The sequence below is a fragment of the Grus americana genome, chromosome Z, assembly GCF_028858705.1.
Source record: "Grus americana isolate bGruAme1 chromosome Z, bGruAme1.mat, whole genome shotgun sequence".
NCBI lineage: Eukaryota > Metazoa > Chordata > Aves > Gruiformes > Gruidae > Grus > Grus americana.
The window spans coordinates 30,622,210-30,636,322 of record NC_072891.1 but is presented as its reverse complement, the minus strand read 5'-3'; the positions used below and the strand labels follow the sequence as shown (position 1 = coordinate 30,636,322).

The window sequence follows — 14,113 nt, the reverse complement described above, 5'->3', positions numbered from 1 at the left end:
GCAGAAGAAAAATTTATAAACACTAGTGCCAACAAAACTTCTAAATATGGAATTACCTCTTTGCTTTATCTAGTACTGCTAAACCAAAAAACAAAGCAAAAAGGAGAGGAAAGAAGAAGAAAAATGCAGGCACTTTTGATGCTGAATTTATGAAAACTACTAGGAAAGTAAAAATCGAATATGGTGCTCTACATACAAGTGCAAAAAGTTTTGATAAGCAAGTTTAAAGCATGCTTAGCATGGGAATATTTAACTAGGTGGTCACTAAACAATCTCTTCATTAGATATGTTAGGCCATATTTACAAGTCAAAGTTGTTTTGGTATTAATAACTTCTGAGAGATTTACTTTTTCTTGTCAATCTCTCATTTGATACTCAAATTTTGTTTCCAGTGCTGTTGCAATGGCTGACCAGTACAGGATGGCGCAAATTCAATCCCTCTTACTCCCTTAGCAGTTTCAGTGTTCGGGCAAAGTTTTGCATAGTCTCTGTTCACAACGAAATTTTACTTGAAAGCTTCAGCTTCAGTCTTCACTGTTAGGAGTCAGACTGCAATACCAATGCTTGCTTTAAAGACTGATGCTGTGTTATGGCAAGTAAACCTTGGTTAAATCTGTACTTGCTTCAGGATGGCAGACCAAGTGTACTGGAACAACACACAAGAAGCAGATTGCTCTGAAGTCATCTATGAAATAAGGCACATCAAGCACGGCAAACTGACGTTTTCAGAAGTCCTGACTTTCGAAACATTTTCAGACAAAAATTTTCTAGGGCTTTGAAAACATAACAAAGTTATGTCAATTTTAAAAACAAATCCACAGGCTTACTGAAAATTTCTATTAGTTTCAAGTTCATCTATTTACTCATATAGATGGTGCTGGCTTCTTGAGAACCACAGTTTTACTTAATCAAAAATGGTATATATACATCATCCCATTTCTGCATCCACAACCTAAATAAAAGACGATTACTGATAAACCTGTTTGTCACTCTTCTTTCATTTCTTATGAAAAATACTTAAACAATACAAAATTCTATCTTAATGATGTACTAGCTTTTTCTAAATGCACAACAAGAGTTTAATTATTTAAGAAGTAAACTCCTTAGTCTTGTGAAACTGGTATAATGGAGGATGCCTGTGAATCACAGGCTATGGAATTTTCTTTTCTTTCAGTGTACACCATATTCAGACATACAAGGCATAGTCAGAGGCAAAATTAGGCTTGCAATCTCTGTGTCTTTAACCAGTACAGGATATTTTTGAGGTCAGAAAAAGTCTTTGGAGAATGGGATTTTTGTATGTGTGTCTTCAGGATAGTTGATATATTTATACACTCTCTCCCAAATGTGGCTTTCATCTAAATGCTGAATTTTGTTCACATTAAGAGAAGAGTCTGCAGCAACAGGCAAAAGAAGGGGCTAACCATTCCACAATCACAATTCCAGAGAAGAACGCAATGAAAAGACAGGGACATACGGTCAGTGATTCTATAACCTCACTTCTGACTATGATAAGACTTGACAGCTGTTTTTAAACAGCAAATTGTCTCTTGAAGAGGAAGTGGTAAACAGAAGTCCAGGTTGGACACAGCACCAGAAAGAAACAGTGATTTTGCTGGCTTGCCCTAAGCCCAGAGCACATCAAAGCAGATCTTAACTCTTACCCAGGATCCAACAGAAGCACAGTAAGCAGGGTCTTTCATGATTGAACCTAGGTAGTGCTAGTTGCTCAGCATGTCTGAAAATCAGATTACTTAGTTTAACATATAAACTGGACTTAGGCACTATTTTATAATCTGTTTTGGAAAAAAATCTTTGTTTGAACACATTTTTTTCCAAAATTATGAAAGGGTGGAATGGGTTTAAGTTACAATGCCTAACTCTACACTAAGATTTAATCATAACCATTCCATCACAACCACTACATTATGATCTAAAAAAAGAGAGAAGAATTAGATTGTTCCTTTGACTGGGTGGTAAGAATATGATGACATTTCTAATTTCAAAGGAGATGACAATCTTTATAACTGATGAAAAAAATTACTCAGTACTTCCTGAAACATCTTCTTACAGATTCTTTCTAACTACCTTACCTCATTTTCTTCTTCATGCTCCAATATAGCCTGCAGGAAGGCTCTCCTTTCATGGCTTGAAGATTTCTGATCAAACATTCCAGCCTGAATAACTTTTTGATCTACATTCAGCTTATACTTTGCAGCAGCAAGTATCTTCTCTTCCACACTGTTCACAGTGCACAGCCGCAGGACTCGAACTTCGTTCTGCTGACCAATTCGGTGAGCTCTATCTTGGGCCTGCAAGTCCTATTAGGCAAAGAGTACAGAGAGTGATTTATATTCTAAATGTGCCATGGAAATCATTCTCTGCCTAAAGGACATTATAATGATGAATTCTTTTTGGTATAAACAGTACTCAAATGACAGTCCACCACAATTCACATGGTTCATTCCTGATTATTTTCTTTCCCAAAGCTTCATCAGACCCAGGTAGGGGGAAAACTGAAAGGAAAAAACATAGACATGCTCTTTACAGTGTAAATGTAGTAAGCCAATAACTTCTTGAAAGCATGTGCAGTGACTGAGAAGGGCTGATGTATTTATTTTTTCCCTTCTATTCAAAGCTCATGATCTTCCAAGCTACCATGAACTCTAAAGTAAAGTATCTCTTGACTGCAGGAAAAGAAAGCAACAAAATTACTAGGAAAAATGCCATACATAAACTTATCTACTAAAGGCCATTGCTAATTCTTAAATATGTTAACTAAAAATTATTTGGTCTGGAGAATCAGCTCTTAACTTGGAATAGTTGTGTCAAAACAGCTTAAATATGATCTTCCTGACTGGAAGTTCTTACATACAAGACTATAACCACTGTAACTATTTTTTGGTCAGGTGACTGCATTTAGAAATGCTGGAAGTAAAAAGTACACTGCAGGCCATCGCTAAAGAATTTCTTTTACTAATTCCAAATCTTATCTATTTTCTGTGGGGAAAAAAGAAATCCACTAACTCCCACAAATTGTATGTGTCTACTTCAGCATAGTCAGATAATGAAGGGTACCTAACTTCAAAATGCTATCACAGTTTTGTGCTACCACACAACACGGAAATTCCTTAATGCAGAGAAAAAAAAAGTGGCAATGAGTTTGCCTATTTCAGTCCAGCACCTTGCTTTTGTTACTGTTGTTAGCCTGTCCCTCTCACAATTCCCTTACCAAGTACTACATATGATGCAGCTGCTGCAACCTAAAGATGAATTTGAAGTTCGCATTAACAGTGAAGACGAAGCTAAAATAGGAATTTGTTTAAATAATCATTCTCAGTTGTGCCAGGGGAGGTTTAGATCGGATATTAGGAAAAACTTCTTCACCGAAAGGGTTGTCATTCACTGGAACAGGCTGCCCAGGGAACTGGTTGAGTCACCATCCCTGGAGGTATTTAGAAAGACTTATAGATGTGGTGCTTAGGGACATGGTTTAGTGGTGGACTTGGCAGTTTTAGATTAATGGTTGGACTCGATGATCTTAAAGGTCTTTTCCAACCTAAATGATTCTATGATTTAGCAATCTGCCCACTGAATATTTCAGGAAAAAATATAAAAAATTATATAAAAATACATAAATTTTAGTGCAAACATTTATTGCTATCCAACTGTTGAAATATACAGTACTCTACATTAAACTTCTCTGTGAAAGTGACCTAAACACAACCAAAAATACAAAGAATGAAGTGCTTTCTGAGCTGCTTTTAAAACCTATAAATGTAATTGCTTCGAATTTCTTAAGCTTTGCTTTAAATTTGTCACCACGGCAATTATGGGAGTGCTGCCTTGAAAGTTCTACACAAAAGTCATTTTAGTCTCACTTCCCTCACTTTTACATGTCGCCATTGACTATGATGTGATTTGCATATATTTGCACAATAGCTGAAAACACACATAGCTATGTACTTCCAGAGATATCTAACTTACATTCTTTAAAAAAAAAAAAAGCACCAAGTGACAAAGACAGACCTCAGTTACCTCGCCTGAATTTTTTAAAGAAGCCAAAGTGGTTTGATATCCTCTTTTCCTGGTGATCTGTACTCATTACTACCCACCCACAACAGCATTGTAAGTTCAGCGTCTCAGGTCACGACTGCTGCACTCATACAGCCACTTACTTCCTGAGGCAGGCAGCGCTCTGCACAGCCTTTACTAAAATATTGCAATCTACCTACCAAAAACTCAAAATGAGGAGCTACTTATTAATGTCCTAAGGGCTGAAGAATGAATACAGTTATACAAAAGAAGTAAGTCTGTAAGGCCCCTAGCTCTGAGGATTCCCTAAGACTCAGATAAAATACATACACAGACACAGAATTACTTCACTGATTCAAACAAAAACATTTCCTGATTGCAGCAGTTCACCTCACTAATTCCTCCCAAAGCAGCATTTTATGACTTACCTGGACCTATTCCTTTCACCCCAGGCTATATCTCCAAGTTAAAGCAGCAAGCCAAAAAAGCATCATGACCTCTTTGCACATTTCATGAAGATAAGTAAATAAAAATAACCTGGTGAGGATTCCAGTCACTATCGAAGATTATAACAGTGTCAGCAGCCTGGAGATTTAAGCCTAGCCCTCCAGCCCTTGTACTCAGCAAGAAGATAAAGTATTGTGACCCAGGTTCATTGAACTTCTTCAGCAGAGCAGCTCGATCCTCTGATTTTGTTGTGCCTGAAAAGAAATAAAAAAAAATACCCTATAACAAAGATGTTAACTAAAATAATATAAATACACTGTCAGTTGCTAAAGGTACATGTGGAAGGGAAATTTTAACTCACTTGCTCTTTGCCATCTCTGCCACATTTTCCATAATACAGAATAAACACTGGCCATGAATTTTTGGTCAACTGCCTACCACATTTAAGAGGTGGACTTCTAAATACCTCTTTAAGTATTTCTTCTGACATTTCAAAGATGGTCTTTAAAATGTTGGCTAACATTGTTACACCTTTTTATGACTCACATAAATTTCAATTGAAGTTACTATACATAAAGAGAAGAGAGCTCCAGTTTTGAGTAATGCCTTCTGGCCACAACAGCATCTAAATATTTTTAAAAGTTACTTATATAGAGATTTATCAAAATGTCAGTGCTGGCTTGCAGAGTCATAATTAATACAAAAGGATCAAAAATTCTTAAAATGCCCTGTCTTAAGGGTGATGGTGTAAAATGGCTGAGGGAGAGCAGGCAAGGAATTCAATCACGGTGAAAAGGTAGACAAAGTTCTAAGTAAAGACCATGCCATGTGCACTCTGGTGACTGGATGAATTTCATGTACTTTGACAACAGTCTATATGGATCACCCTAGCCTGGTCTACTGTTTGCCTTACCTTTTTTACACTTCTGGTAACTGAAAGCCAAAGAAAGTCTGCTATTTTTATTCAGGTATCAAGAGATGTACAGAAGATTAAGTTTTTCCTATTACTATTGCCAGATGCCCACCTCCCCCCCCACCTCTCTAATTCCCCGTCCTCAACAGTATAGGGGGAGAAAATAAGATTGAGAAGCTCCTGGGCTGAGATAAAGGCAGTTTAATAAAAGCAAAAGCTGCACATGCAAGCAAAGCAAAAATAATATATTTACTACTTCCCATCAACAGGCAGATGTCCAGCCACTTCCTGGAAAGCAGGGCCTCAGCACCCGTAATGATTGCTTGGGAAGACAAATGCTGTAATGAGGAATGTCCCCGCATCCTTTTCTTTCTCCTCAGCTTTTATTGCTGAGCACAACCCTTTGGTCAGTTTAGGTCAGCTGTCCCAGCTGCATCCCCTCCCAGCTTCTTGCCCACCCTCAGCCTACCGGCCTTGGGGGTGGAGGGGTGGTTTGGAGAGAAATCCTTGACACTGTGCAAGCACTGTTCAGCAACAGCCAAAAACACTGAAGAGTTATCACTGGTGTGCTAACCCTGGCTAGCCACAAATGCAAAGCACAGCACTCTATGGGCTGCTAGGAGGAAAGTTAACTTCATCCCGGCTAGACCCAGTATAACCACATGGCAAACTGCTGGCTCACTGAAACTCTTTCCCTTGAGAAGCACATGACTTGGGTAGAAAACACTCCATCTGAAAAGACAGCTGGATCGAATCTACATAAATAAGACATTCCAGAATGGAAGGTATCTGTCATCACAAAGAAGAAAAATCCCACTAATTTAATGAATTATCTGCAAAACCTTAAAGAAAACAAGGAGCTGTAGTTACCATGCTGTGCATAGCTATAGACATTTTAGCACGAAAAAGAATTAATTTTAAAATACAGGGTGTAAGGTAATTTTAAATGTAATATAATTCATCTTTCTTGAATGGAAGGCCAGAGGTGCAAGGAAAGTGCTGTTAGCATGGTACTGTGTTCTTTAGCTGGTTTTGACAAAGACGACCTGTGGCACAGTGAGACAAGACAGCTCATTTCTGTCTCAGTTTCATTGCCCCATTTTACATTTGAGGATAATAACATTTCAAGTTTATGTTCATTAATATTTGTAAAGGACAGGAATACTTCTCAGCGTTACTTTTTCTTGCAAATAAAGCATGAAGTCATGAGTCAACTTAAAATGCTGTAAAAAGGATATTCAAAAGGACCTTAAACTTTCATTTTAGTCATGTTGTTCTTTACATTTTTCTGAAATCATTGTTTTTCTATTAAAAAGGTATGCTGATAAATGCTGCTGGCCCTGTCTAATACTATCATTTGTGAGATAAATACATTAAGTAAAAATAATGAACACTTAAGAAGGTCAGTATGAGGCAGAGATCATCAACATGGAAGAAGGCCAAAATGGAAACTTCTTTGAAACAGGTTTAAGCATCAGATGGGATACACTATTTTTAGTTATTTTAGGGTTTGGGGTTTTTTTATTTATTACTCCACTATGTTTCTAAACCATCTTTTCATTCAAAGATAATAAAATATATCTACACATAAAGTAATTGAGGCTACTGACTCTCCTGTGAAAATCAGGAAGAAAATTACAGGTCTACCACAGGAAAACTACTACTTTACCTGTCACTGAAATTCAGCTACCCTGAGGAGAACAGCAGTTGAACTTCAAACAGGCACAAATTAAGTAATTCCACTGGAATCTAGGCAAATCACTGGCACTATCATCTCTCATCATGCAAATGCTTTCAGGCAACTTAGATAGTGATAACTCATTTGGACCTTGGCTTTTGAACCTTGTTTGAAAGAGCGATCAGTCCCTAAACATCAAATCTCTACATAATCTGCATTCCAGGAACAGACCTAAGTGTTAATCAAAACAATCCCTTGACCAAATGGTTTGAAGGTTAAACAGATGAAAGAAAACAGTCAAAAAGCCAGGGAGATGGAGAATTACTTAATATCAACTCTATCGAGAGAGGCAAAAGTACATCTTGTTCAGTATCTTGTCTGTAAGAAAGAGAAAATTCTAGTAAGCTGTAGCTTAAGGGTCTACTGCCACAACTTCATGACAAAAACCTGTGCAGACTGTTCCTTCATGGATTTGTCAAATCATTTTTCCAACCTGTCTACACTTTGTATAGTCACATCACAGCACTGGTGTGCTAGGAAGACACTAGGAAGAGAACCCAGGTCTCCCATGCCCAAACTAATGAAGCATGCTACCTCCTAACTTATTATTTATCCTGTTTTTTTTTTTCATTTAGCTTACCATCAAGACGCAGGTAAAGGAAATTTCGAAAGGCAAAGTAATCTTCCATAATGGTCATCAGTGATGTCATTTGACAGAAAAGAAGCACACGATGGTTAGTAGCTCGTAACTTTGGTAGAATACGATCGAGTAGCTCAAACTTCCCTGAGGCCCGATAAAGTTCAGCTCTGTTAAAGAGAAAAAGCACAGTAAATGCCAGAATCAGCCTGCATTTAGAAAAGTTTTTAGTCATTATCATGTCAAAGTTTAACAGAAAGATTCATTTACTTAAGATAAACAGTGAAACAAGACTAGTATCACTATTCTCTCTTTAAAATTGTTTATGTTACAAAAAAAAAAAAAACAAACTAAAAACCAACACTGATGTGTTATGCCCTGTTTGAAAAGGATTTTTCTTCAATTACAAAAACTGTGTGGACTTTCCACCACACAGAACACCTTCCTTAACAAAACTCAATTCTATTCATTATTTACAAAAACAAACATTATTTCTCAGCTAGATAAGCATTTTATCAGTTAAGACATTCACCTGATAGTTTTGCTTTCAACTGGCATTTACTGCAGCTGTTAAGTTGTATTCATCAGGCACATGTTAGAAACAATTCCCTTTCCACTCAATTACTATACAATCAAAGTGAAATATTCCAAACTGAACTAACATACAGAGATAATGGGAGGAGCCTGACAAAGGATATAGTCTTTAGCCATAACCTTAGTAGTCCTGAGTTGCTTTGATTAGCTGCTGTTCTGTCTTCTATGCTATGAATTACAAAACAGACTCTTAGCACTGAAATTCAAGTCATAACTGAGAAAATGTGTAAAAGTAAATGGATGTCTAAATCAGCATCACAGTGATATGCTTTGCAAAAATGAATTTCACATAACTTTTTTCTAACATTGAGTCCGTACTCTCAAAATATGATTTATCATTAGCAACAGTATACTTAAGTCCACAAGACACATGGCCTTCTGACACGCATACATACATAATTAGCAAAAGACTAAACTGTTTAGGAGACAAATAGTCTGGTATACTAATTAAGGAGACAAATAGTCTGCTATACTGATTAAGGGAAAAAAAAGTCATTAACAGGAAGTGGGTCAGGTGAAAAATACACACCTTTCCTTCAGAAATCATCCATTTCTAGACAGTTGCACAAGGAAGTGCCAAGAATAAAATTCTAATCTATTTCATTTCAAATAATGGAAGAAATGCTACTTTAATTTGGAATAAAGATGGTAAAGAGGGAAGTAGAAGGCAAAAGTAGCAAGTAACAAGAAAGAGAAGAAAATCCCAACTGATATCTCTGAAGAGTCATTCCAATGAATTTCAGATGGTATCTAATTTATTTCAAAATAAGAGGAAAGGAAGACATCAGTTTACAGTCTTCTCTGCCTGTCCTCCTGAAAGAGATGAAGGTTCATAAAAAGCTCATGTAACACTTCTAGTACTGTTCTTTTGCTTTAGATATGTGCTCTGTCCCTCCTTTGTCCTTCTAGAAACTGCTCGAGTTTGTTAGCATGTACCTTCTAGAAAAAGAATGTGATACATTAGTTCCAATACAACATTATGAACAGAAGGAAAAACTGAAAGAGTTACCCGTTGATGACACCATTTGAGTAGCCTAAATGTTCAGCAAAGGACTCCTGCAAAGTTATAAGCAATAAACAGACTATCACAAACTATACAGTAACCCAAAATTCTGCATTCTTATATCAATTAAATTAAACATATGACCTGTTAGAGCAACATTATGTTCATACTTTTGGAATTCTCCTTGTAACAACAGTGTTCTGCTTAATGTATTCCTGTACTACTATTATTTGAAATTCATGGGTTTGCAGAAGTAACTTCTGTCAGCATACATTTTACCAGATTACAAATACAGTAGAACCTAATTAATTTAGTAATAGTAATTACTGGAAGATCCATTTGCAAATTACTCAATTTAATTAATTAGCATACAAGAGAATAAAGAGTGAAAACTACAATGATAATGTATCACAGTAGGTACTTAATTATTAATTCATAAAGGTACATACATTTCCAGATATTTATGACACTTTCTATCTTTCCAGATATATTATTATATCTATGTATTTTGGGTCCTAATGAGAGGTGCTATATAGAAAGCACATTTTTGCTGAAAAAACCCAAGCTGGATAGAATAGGACAATTTTGTTTGATATTGTAAAAGATTAGCAGCCTGCTATTTATAAAGATCCTACCCATAGCATTTTCAACTAGTGTCTCTACATCATAAATTTGGTCTCAGTAGAGATTAAGTTGCTCTTATATTCAAAAAAAACCTCCATTTTTTAAATACACTGTCTCCACAAGATTAAATGCTTTAAAACTAGACTTCAGATTACCAATAAAAACCTGGTGGTTGGTCCATTTGTTTCTAAAAATAAGGGACTGTAATGATCGTTTTTCAAATGTGTCCACAAATGCTGTGGACAGAGATGTATTCTCCCACACACATTAGCTTCAACAGCAGTGTTCTATTATTCAGCCACCTAATAAAAACAGCTCTCGAAATCAAGTCAGTCTTACCTCAATGTGTTGAAACATGTATGGGTGATTGCATATCTTTCTCAATTGCATGATAGTGTTCATAAGAGTTTTTGCCCCACCTTTTCCCTATGGGTACAAATAACGCAAATCAAATGATGAATCTAATTTCTTAGCTTACTAATGAAGGTTTTGAAAGATATTTTTAAATGCAGGTATAAAAATACTTCTATGCCAAATCTGAATACCGCATCACTAATTAAAAAAAAAAAAAAGAAAAACAAACTAAAAAACCAAAACAACAAAAACCCAGAAGCCACTGTGCAGTTGACTTAGTCATTTATCATAAGTATGCTCCATAATGGAAAAGGAAGACCTGGAAGTAATCCATGAACTGCAATATGCATCTACCTGCAGTATTCACAGTGGGAAGCAGAGCATCTACTGTTCTGCATACTGCTTATTTATACTGCTTATTATGAAACGATACAAATCCCATCTGGTCTGGACATTCTAACAGGAAACAATTCAAGCTGGATACTTTTCAACTCCACAGTATCTCCTTCTGTCTGTTAACTGGATACAGGGGTTTCTCTTTCCAGGTCAAGTAAAACACAAGGCCACAGGCAGATGAAAAGCTAGAGATAATCAAATCTCAGGAGTCATCTTAATATTTAACAAAATATATTTTCAAAACCTATTCTACAGTGAATCTTTTTTAGAATCAGGACAGACAATAGTCAGTTGTGCTAGACTAAACTGTATGGTTAAAAAGCAATTGCAACGGATGGATGTAAGTTTGAGATCATCATATCATATTAACATTACCAAACACATCGCTTTCAGATGCCACTTTGCTTTGTTGTAATTTTATGAAAAGGTAATCAGAATGACCGCAATATTCTACTCTTTCCTGGAAAGTACAGTGAAACCATAACTTCTATCTAGAGCAGAGATTTTATGTTTGAAGGGGGTACTCCACAAACCTAAAACTTTTGCTCTTTTCAAAATCCTCTCAAATTTGCTCCAAAATGCAGTTCATACTTGTTCTAAGTGCCATTTCCTAGAGCTTTCCAGCTTAATGAATTCTCTCTAGTCTGAGCCGTTTCCAGGCCAGAGCTGCAGAAAGACAGGATTTTTTCCTAATACATTAGTTGTCTGATCACTGAAGCCAAGCATTCTCAACAACCACCTCCCTCTGCTGGCAACAGGTAGCATGGATAAGAGAGCCTAATGAAGCAGTTAAAGAAAAAAATTACTTCAGAGATGGTGGCAAGAAAAGAAAAAATTTAGACTCTTGGGGAGCAGGGAAGGAGATGGAAGTGTTCAGAAGACAGCAGAAGCAATTTGAACTGGTTAAGCAAAAAGCTGGGTGGAGAAGTAAGTAGGGGAAAAGCAACAGAAGATTCTGAGCTGGTGAAAGAGGAAAGAGACAGTGATACAAAACGAAATCTGTAGGACAAAAGTAAAGACATCAAACTACAAAATTAAATTAAAAATACAACTGAGGAACATAAATTAATGTTTACAAAGTGCTCAACCTATGAAGATGCGTATCAACATCCAATGATAAGAACTAGCTTTGTCTGGACTTTCAATAAGCACTATCGAAGAAAACAATTTGACTGCACAAAACGAGGGTAAAATAAGATACTGAATAAAAAAAAAAGTCACATACTGTATCAATGCAACCTGCAAGAGGATAGTGGAAAGACAGTATGATATTGCACTGCATCAGTAATATACACGTAACAGGGTGGAAACACAAACTGTTATACACCAGCTGTTCTGCAGTGCCTATTCAAGGTATTTCACATTTATTATAATGTGAAAAGTGTATACAGAAACAAGCTGATGAATGGCAACTTGTTTATATTAACTGGATCAAGTCCCATGATGAGATAATCAACATTTACTAATACATGGCCTCAATCTGACTATATGACTGTGAATCCTGCTGTTCTCTTGAAGAACTTTTGTCATTAACAGATCTTTAAGTACATAAGCATACAGCCTTAGCTGGCCAAAACAAGACTTAAACTTAACTAACAGCTCTGCAAGACAAGATGAATATCCTTCTGTAGCCAGTGCTGCCACAATCATTATTATTCAGGTATATTATTGGACTAAACTCGGCCAAGGGAAATGCTGAGGTTTTTTTCTAACATTGCCTGTTTGCAGAAAGGCACTGTAACTACAGTGAATACAAGTACTACCTTTTCCTTGTGAATAAAGAGCATAAGCTTCAGTCTTGTAAAACAAAAGCACGTCTGACAGAGACGTCTTTCCCCATGACAGATACCTGCAGTAAGAGCCTACATACTAATTTTATAAAACAGAAATCATAATGTTACATGTTTAATCATAATACATTGTTTCCTACATGTTTTAGCCTTTCTTTTGTACCTTTTTGTCTTTTTCAGAACCATCTGTGAGAAGGATTCCCTTGGCTTGCATGTGACGGTACAGGATCTTCTGCAGAGCTGACATATCACATTTGATAACATATTCCACCTAGTGTAAAAAAAAAATCCAACCATAAACACACTGACATAATAACATTAGTAGGATCTAACTGTAGGTTCTTGTCATCCTAAAACACAAACCAAAAAGCTACTGATCTTTTATTCGTACCCTAGCACCACATGATTTCGGTTAGCAGCAATCTAACTGCAGGCACAGCAATGAGTATTTCAAAAGATCACCTGTGAGACTCACAACTGCTATGAGACAGTTGGATCTTAGGAATGTAACTGCAGAATTGCCAAACATTTTTTTCTCATTCTGTAATTTTAACAATTAAAAATAATTAAAAAATCATTTTATTTCACGTTTAACATGTAATTAAAAAAATTATGTTTAATAACCTGCAGATTTCATTATTTCTGTAAAGCATTATAAAAATATCATCATCCTATACCTAGCAAATAAGCACCCCTCACAGTGCCAAATTAGCATGATTCTTACCTAGGTTGGCATAGAAATATGCCATTTTCTCAACATCAACTAAAACCACAGCAAACTAGTCAAGTACTCTATCATCCCCACATTTGGTCTGACTTCTTGTTCAGCTTTGAAAAACTACATTTATTAAAGTGCGCACTATCTTTAAATCCAGTAATACAAAGACTTCATACCCCAATTTAATCCATTTTTTACTATCACCCAATTTCCAGATTACAGTCACTATGTTTTTAATAAGTTATGTAAAATAAAAACAGTCATATAATAAAGCCACACTAGTGGCTAGAAATCTTTCAAGTGGCGACTAAAAGAGAAAACATAAACTTCCTAATGTTTAATAAATAAAAAGAATAAAAATTATCAGGTTATTTTCTTCTCAGAAAGACAGGAGGATGAATGTATTAAAGAGAAGTCACTATTTCTTCAATGGCTTCTTTACGAAGATTTGTAAGATCAAATGATTAACAAGCTTCGGTCAACAAGTTCAGTTCTCATGGTTGGACTAATTGCTTCTTTTGTAAACAAGATAATGGAAACAAACACGGTCCTCTGAGTATCAGTGTGTATACAACTTCTAAATCCTCCTCCTCCAATGCCTATTAATGGATTTATCAAATACAGTGGCTCCAACTGGCAGAAATTTGAAGATAAAAAGATTTCAGTAATATTTTTAAATGTAAGGATGTTTCATTCTCAAATAAATGCTTCTGAGGATACTGAGAATCTTACATTTGAAGGAGCAGAAAGTCACAACAGTAATAGTGTTCACAACATTATAAAGATGAGAAAAAAATTTTAAAAAAGCCTTTCCTTTGAGTACTGTCACTAAGCATCTGTACAGAGCTCTCTGTTCATTCAGCCAGTGTTAGCCCATAACACAACTTACTTACAAAAATTTCATTTTGGTATGTATGATTTTAA

The 14,113-nt window shown here is 36.0% G+C and overlaps 1 protein-coding gene across 9 annotated transcripts in view; it reads right to left on the bottom strand.

The window, feature by feature from the left end:
• Window positions 1–14,113, bottom strand: part of SMARCA2 (SWI/SNF related, matrix associated, actin dependent regulator of chromatin, subfamily a, member 2) — a 120,557-nt gene that overhangs the window by 40,874 nt on the left and 65,570 nt on the right. For all 9 annotated transcript variants that reach the window (XM_054809018.1, XM_054809024.1, XM_054809023.1 and 6 more), the window contains 6 exons: window positions 12,635–12,742; window positions 10,271–10,357; window positions 9,314–9,360; window positions 7,714–7,880; window positions 4,573–4,736; window positions 2,094–2,321 (listed from right to left, as the gene is read on the bottom strand). In XM_054809018.1, the coding sequence (XP_054664993.1) occupies window positions 2,094–2,321; window positions 4,573–4,736; window positions 7,714–7,880; window positions 9,314–9,360; window positions 10,271–10,357; window positions 12,635–12,742 (801 nt within the window). The remainder of the gene's footprint in view (window positions 1–2,093; window positions 2,322–4,572; window positions 4,737–7,713; window positions 7,881–9,313; window positions 9,361–10,270; window positions 10,358–12,634; window positions 12,743–14,113) is intronic.